General features: G+C 27.0%; 1 protein-coding gene across 1 annotated transcript; it reads right to left on the bottom strand.

Annotated features, from left to right (window-relative positions):
* Positions 1-6410, bottom strand: LOC135133634 (larval cuticle protein 1-like). Its single transcript, XM_064062089.1, has 2 exons — positions 6232-6410; positions 1-524 (listed from the first exon to the last, which is right to left on the bottom strand). The coding sequence occupies exons 1-2, from the start codon at positions 6387-6389 to the stop codon at positions 308-310; spliced, it is 375 nt and encodes a 124-aa protein (XP_063918159.1). The 5' UTR covers positions 6390-6410; the 3' UTR covers positions 1-307.
* Positions 6411-7531: the final 1121 nt, after the last annotated feature.

The raw sequence follows: 7531 nt of genomic DNA on the forward strand, positions 1-7531 counted from the left end.
TTAATTCTTGACAACTTTACTAGGCAACCAACTTTACACACAAGCTTCTCTCGCAGCATCAAGACATTAACATAAGCGTGACGGCAACGTACAATTTACGACACGTTACATCAAAACGTGTAATAAATTATGATTTATTAACAGAGATTACTCTACAATTACTACTATATCCACAACATTACATAAGCACTTTTATTACAAGTATGCGCGAACTCAGAAGAACCCCATTATCAATCTCCACCTCTGAGTCAGCACAATACGTTCCCAGCAAGTAAAAGTACCCTAATTTTTACACATCGCAATATTCTTAAGGCGTGATACTCCAGGCTTTTTCACGCGGTGGCACGATATCTCCTTCGTGCTTCATGCCCTTGTCGTCAGCCTCGTAATTGACCACGTATTTGCGCCCATCTCCGTCCGAGTACTCGTAGGTGCCCTTCACGTGCAGGACCGGCTCAGTCTCGTTCTCTCGGTCCTCCAGGGTGGCGATTTCTTGACGTCGGGACCCATCCTCGGCTACGTACCTGAAAACCGAGTAATGTAATTATTTTTAGAAAAAAATATTATTTTTGATTGTTTTAAGTAAACCTGAGATGGCAATAACGTCAAAACTAAAGACTTGAAAGCAAAAATAGTACTATTTGAACTGATATCTGGTAGGGTGAAATATTTTAAAAACTACTGCAAGATTTTTAAGTTCTTCCGAAGTCTTTAAATTTTTACAAACTTAAATTAAAGTGAAGTCTTTACAAGTTGAAAGAAAATATTAAAATTTCCAAAGAATAGACTACAGAAACAAACTGATTTTGGGTAAAATATCATAAAAGAAAATTTTAGGTTTTCTCGAAATTTTGACGTTTGAAGACGTTATATAATTTTTTTTCTATTTTCCAGATAAATACGGACTGAAAAAGGGATATTAAAACTATTAGCGTAAAATAGAGCTTCTAATTTGTCTTTATGGTTAAAAATTGAAAATTCGAAAACTTTAAAAACGAAAAATTAAATCTAGAAATTGAAAGATCGAAAAATTGCAAATCGAAACTAAGGAGGCACAAAAATTGAAATATCGAGAAACAACAGGAAAAATTACAATTTGAAAAATCGAAAAATCCTAAAATCAAAAATAAAAAATAAAGAAAGTGAAAAATACAAAAACTCAAGAAACAAAGAATTAAAGAATCGAAACAGAATATTGAGAAACTGAGAACTCCAAAAGTTGAAAAATTTAAGAAGGAAAAATAAAATCTATACATTATAACATGGAAAATATGAAGAAACGAACAACTAAAAAATCGAAAAATTGAAAAAACGAAAATTCAAAATATCTAGAAATCGAAACATCAAAAAATTTCAACTCAAAATTCAAAAATTGGGAAATCGAAAAATGGAAAATTCTAAATTGACAACTCGAGAAAAGCAAATCGAAAATTCGGGAAATTAAAAACAATTAAAAACGAAAAATAAAATCGAGAAATTGAAAGATCGAAAAATTGCAAATCGAAACTCTGAAGACACAAAAAATTGAAATCTCGAGAGTTGATAAATCGATAAAATTAAGAAAAACCGAAAAATGTTAAAGTCGAAAATAAAAAATGAAGAAACTGGAAAATCTGTAAATTGAAAAACAAAAATAGCTATAAAATCTTAATTTAGAAAAATGAAAAATTTAAGAAACAAAGAATTAAAAACTGAAAATTAAACGATTTCAAATAAACGACTAGAAAAATTAAAAACGAAAATTCCAAATATCTCAGTCGAAAAGATGAAAAGGTGAAAAATTTCAAATCGCATATTTAATTTAATTCAGGATACAGAAAATCGAAAAACTAAAAAATTCAAAATGTGGAAAATCGAAAAATGTAAAAATTTTAAATTGAGAACTCGAGGTATTGCAAATCGAAAAATCGAGGCATGAAAAAAATACAAAAGCGAAAAATGCAGATCGAAAATTTGTGATATGAAAAATTGAAATATAGAAAAATAAAAAAAAATTAAAACTGAAAAATCGAAAAATTTAAAATCTAGAAATTGAAAGATCGAAAAATTTCAAATTCAAACGTTGAAGGCACAATAAATTGAGAGTTGGAAAATCGATAAAATTAAAAATTTATACTTTTACCGCGAAAAATTCTAAATTGAAAAATCGTAAAATCATAAAATTGAAAATAAAAATGAAGAAACTGCAAAACCTATAAATTAAGAAACAAAAATACGTAGAAAACCTTAATTTAGAAAGCGACAAATTTTAGAAACGGGGAATTAAAAAGATGAAAATTGGAAATCGAGAAACTGAAAACTCCAAAAATTGAAAAAAATTTAAAATTGAAAAATAAAACGATTTCAAAAACAAAAAATTTAAAAAGGAAAAATAAAATTTAGAAATAGAAGAATGGGAATTTTGAAAAAACGAAAAATTGAAAAATGGAATGTTTGTAACATCGAAAAGTCAAATATCGAGAAACTGAAAAATCAAACTGAATTTTCGAATAATTGAAAAACCCAACAATTCAAAAACGAACGTCAAAAATTTCTAGAAATAAAAACAATCGACTAAAAAATGAAAAACTAAATTGACAAACCGGGAAATTGCAAATCGAAAAATCGAAAAATAAAAAAAAATGCACAAGGGAAAATGTGTAGGTAAATCGAAAATTTCTGATACGGAAATTTAAAAAAACGAAAAACCAAAAAATCAAAAATCAAATATCGCGAAATTGAGAAATCAAACTGAATTTTCGAATAATTGAAAAATGGGAAAATTTAAAAACGAAAATTCAAAATATCTAGAAATCGAAAACTCGAAAAATTGAAAATCGAATATTGTAGTTCAAGATACACAAAATTGGAAAATTATAAAATTTAATATTTGAAAAACGCAAAAAAAGTAATTTTACAACGCAAAAAAATGCGAATCAAAAATTTGTGATATGAAAAATTGAAATATAGGAAATTTTGAAACATGAAAAATCGAAAAATTTTAGAAACGAAAAACAAAATCTAGAAATTGAAAGATCTGAAAATAGCAAATCGAAAAATTCCAAAAATAAGAAAAACTGAAAAATCTTAAAATTGGAAATAAATAATGAAGAAACTAAAAAATCTAAAGATCGAAAAACAAAAATTATCTAGAAATCTAAATGTAGAAAAACGAAAAATTTAATAATCGAGGAATTAAACAGACGAAAATTAAATATCGAGAAACTGGAAACTGAAAATTGAAAAAGTGCAAGTGAAAAAATTGGATTTCAAATAGACGACTCGAAAAATTTAAAAACGAGGAATAAAATTTAGAAATAGAAAAATGGAAAATTTGATAAAACGAAAAACTGAAAAATCGAATGTTTGAAACATCGAAAAAGCAAATATCAAGAAATTGAAAAATCAAACTCGATTTTCGAATAATTGAAAAATTGAAAAATTTCATAACGAAAATTCATAACATCTATAAATCGGAAAGTCGAAAAATTTCAAATTGAATTTGCAGTTAAGGATTCGGAAAATCGAAATTTAAAAAATTCAAAATTTGGGAAATCGAAAAATTAAAAATTTTAAATTGACGACTCGAGAATTCGCAAATCAAAAAATCCAAATCGAAAATTTGTCATATGAAAAATTGAAATATAGGAAAATTTTAAAGATGAAAAACTGAAAAATCGAAAAATAAAACCTACAAATTGAAAGATCAGAGAATTGCAAATCGAAAATTTGAAGTTAAGAAAAATTGGAATTTCAAAAAATTAAAAATTTTTAAGTTGGAAAATCGTATAAATGAAAGATTCATAATTACTAATTGGAAAAATGTTAAATTAAAAAATTGTAGAAACGAAAAGTTAAAAAATCGAAAAATAAAAAAATCGAAAATTTGGGGAATCGAAAATACTGGAAGTTCATTATAATTGTACCTGAAAAATTAAATAGAAAATCAAACAATCTTTAAATTGAAAATCGAAATTTTGAAATATCGAAAAAATGAAAAATTTCAAATCAAACAATTGAAAAAACGGAAAATTGAAACATCAATATTTTATAAAAATAGAAAATTTAAAACCGAAAAAAATACCAAAAAATATTTATCATCGGAAAACAGTAAAATCGAATACTCAAGAAACAAAAATTCTAAAATTTCGAAAGTTAATAAATCGAGAAACTGAAAAATCAAGAAATTGAAAAATTTATAATTAACAATGCGGAAAATCTCAACAGTGGAAAATAAAAAAATTGAATAATTAAAAAATCGAAAAACTGAAAAATCAAGAAATTGGAAAATCGAAAACTTTTAAATCGAAAATTTGAAGTTATGAAAAATTGAAACATCGAAAAATTAAAAATTTTAAAAATAAAAAATTTATTATTGACGATTCTAAAAATTTCATAGCAAAAAATTGAAAGAAAGAACAATTGAAAAATTGAATAATTGTAAAATCGAGAAATTGTAAATAATCGAAAAATTGACAAATAGAACCCTTAAAAAACGAAAAATGTGGTGAAAATAGAAGAGACGAAAAATCGAACAAAAGAAAAATTAAAAAATTTGAAGAAACCCAGTGTCAGAAAAATCACATAATTGAAAAATTGAATAATTTAAAAATCGAGAAATTTAAAACCGAAAAATAAAAATGTCTGTAAGTCGAAATACTGAAAAATTGCAAATCGAATAATTTTGATAGAAACGAAAAATTAACATCTTGAAAAATTGCAAAGCAAAAGACTTGAAAATCGACAAATTAAAAATTAAGAAACCCAAAATCCAAACAAATGAAAAATCGAAAAATTTAAAACTGAAAAATTAAATCTAGAGATTTGAAGATACGAGAATTTATAACTGAAAATTCAAAAACTTTCAAATAAAAAAATTGGAAAAAACGGAAAATTAAAAACTCGAAAAATACGAATACATACTGAAAATTGAAAAAAATTAGAAAAAGAACTGACAAAATTCAGAAAAATTGAAAAATTTTTCCAAATTTTGCCAAAATCGATTTAACAAATTTTCGACCTTCCAAAGACAAGTCAATAATGCTTAATTAAATAAAAAATTATATTATTAAATTTGCTTTCTTCCAAATTGTTGATTTTCAGTTTCTGAACTTGTAATACATATTTCGAGAAATTCCAAAATATTTGTGAAAAAACCTAAAAAATTAAAAATCTTTGAATTCTTACACCTGGATTAAAGTGAAATATTTACAAGTGAAAAGAAAATACTAAAGAACCCATAGAATAGACAACAAAACCAAAAATTTTAAAATTTTATTAGATTGTTCAAAAAATATAACTATGAAAAAAAAATTAAGAATGTTTTACACAAAAGTCATTCTCTTTACAGGAAAATATCCAAATATTAAAAAAATAAATGTTCTAAATCTGCAAAATAATAATTTAAAATTTGTATATAATTTCAAAAATTATTATAAAAGTTTCGAGTTTGTCCAAATTAAAACATATAACAGTTTTCCACTCTTAACACTTATTTCTAGCTCAAAGCATAGGAATCAAAATCAAAATTTTCAGAGAACAGACAATAAAAACTAAAAATCTGAAGAAATTGTTTTTTTAACATTAAAAATTTCTAAAAGAAGTCCAAATAATTATTAATTGTCACATTTTAAATTTTGTAATTTTGTCACAAAAATAATGATCAAAAAACATTTTATATAAATGTTTCAGTTAAAAAGAAAGTAAAATTGATCTGTTTCGAAAACTACTCCAAATTTTTAAGTTTTCCCAAAATCTATAAATTTTTACAACCTAAAAGAAAATATTAAAAATTTTCAAAGAAATAATAATAGAGACAAAAAAAATAAAAAATGATGCAAATTTTGAAATGGAATAAACCTTGTCCAAAAAATATATGTATTAAAAATAAAAAAATATTATGTAGTACTTTATAGAAAAATCATCTCAAGGAAAGTGTAAAACTGATAAAAATCATACTTTAAAAACGTGATTCAAACAGAACTTAAAAAAATCATTAAACACGAAATTTTAAAAATTCTCCCAAACAACCAACAAACAATAAACAAATTTATTATTTAATATATTCACCGCCGCCACTGCTTCCCGCACCTTCTTCTACGCAAGAATTTCAAACATTACACATTACGATTCAGCTCATCTTCAGGTCTCAGCGCCAGACCTTGACTGATTGATGAATTAATTAACATTCGTCTTTTCTCTATTTCCTTCACCGTGATGCAACTAAAAATACCTTAGACAAAACAAACTCACTCGAACTGGTAGCCGTTGCTGCGCTGATGGTTCTTGTAAAACACTATCTGGTTATTGGGCGGATTGCTGGGCTCGTCGTTGGGAATGGGCGGACGGCCCGAACCACCGTGCAGGAAAACGCTCAAAACGACCAGTGCGACTGCCAAGGATGCTTCCATCGTGAAAAATAAAGAAGACCGAAATTGATCCACTTTTTAATAAGTATATCGAGACGAAAAAAACCAAAAACATGCGAGGTCGACTTCTTGGATTTGTCCATCGAAGGTTGGGAAGACGGGTTCATTACACCGGGATAATTAATGTAGATGGGTTATCTTTATCGGTTTTGCGAATTATGTGGTATTCTGGTGGATTTAAGAAGTGGTTTGATTGTGGAGATCCTGGAGCCAGTGTTGGACGAGTTGTTTTTTGCTGGGTTTATCATTTTAATGGGTGCTTCTTCGGGTGACATTTATCGGAATTAATGGGTTTCGACATTTGTGTTGTTTATGGAAATTATGTAAAGGTAATTTGGTTTTGGGCAGTTGCCGAATATGCTAAAATAACACTTTGGTTTTTAAATGAGCCGGGAAGAACGTCAATAATTTAGATTTTTTTGGGTGCAGATTTTTAATTAGGTTTCAGAAGTCTAGTTTTTGGGCGATTCTATCGAAAGTAAAATTGTACGAGTTTTATTTTTAGTAGCTGTTAATTAAAGATTATTGTTAAGTGTTTTATTAACCCAGAAAAGCAGATTATTTTTGATTTGTATTATTTCTGTTACACAAGCGAGAATCGACGAGAAACAAAGAAAATACTTTGATTAAAAGTAGCATAAAATTCTACATCAGTGAAATTTCGTCGTCGAGTCAGCCATGGAACTATTTTTTTTTTAACTGTGGTGGCAGTGCTGTTGTCATACATAACCTCAAAAAACGAACATCTGTTAGACAGTTACAGATTTCCGAAGATTTGTCTTTGATAGAATTTTCAAATTACTATATTCCGACCGTCAATTTGAAAGTTTGAGTTGAAACTGCAACTATCAAAGACAAACTTTCAAAACACACGAAAACGCGGAAGGAAACAGCATTTACTATGCAAAATATTTAGGTGACGTCATCAAATTGTTGGTGGGGATGATCAGTCAATGCAACCAACAGTTTCGGAGATTGTCTTATAAAATCGATACAGACAAGAGACGACAGACAGACAGACAGAGACGGAAATGGAAGACCTATTTTTTCCATGCATACTCTGGAAGTAATGAAAAATCGTTAATAGAAAACTCTATCTTCGAGATGTAAAAAATCAAAAGAAA

The sequence above is a fragment of the Zophobas morio genome, unplaced genomic scaffold, assembly GCF_036711695.1.
Source record: "Zophobas morio isolate AGI-343-1 ecotype UQ-CSIRO unplaced genomic scaffold, CSIRO_AGI_Zmor_V1 ptg000022l, whole genome shotgun sequence".
NCBI lineage: Eukaryota > Metazoa > Arthropoda > Insecta > Coleoptera > Tenebrionidae > Zophobas > Zophobas morio.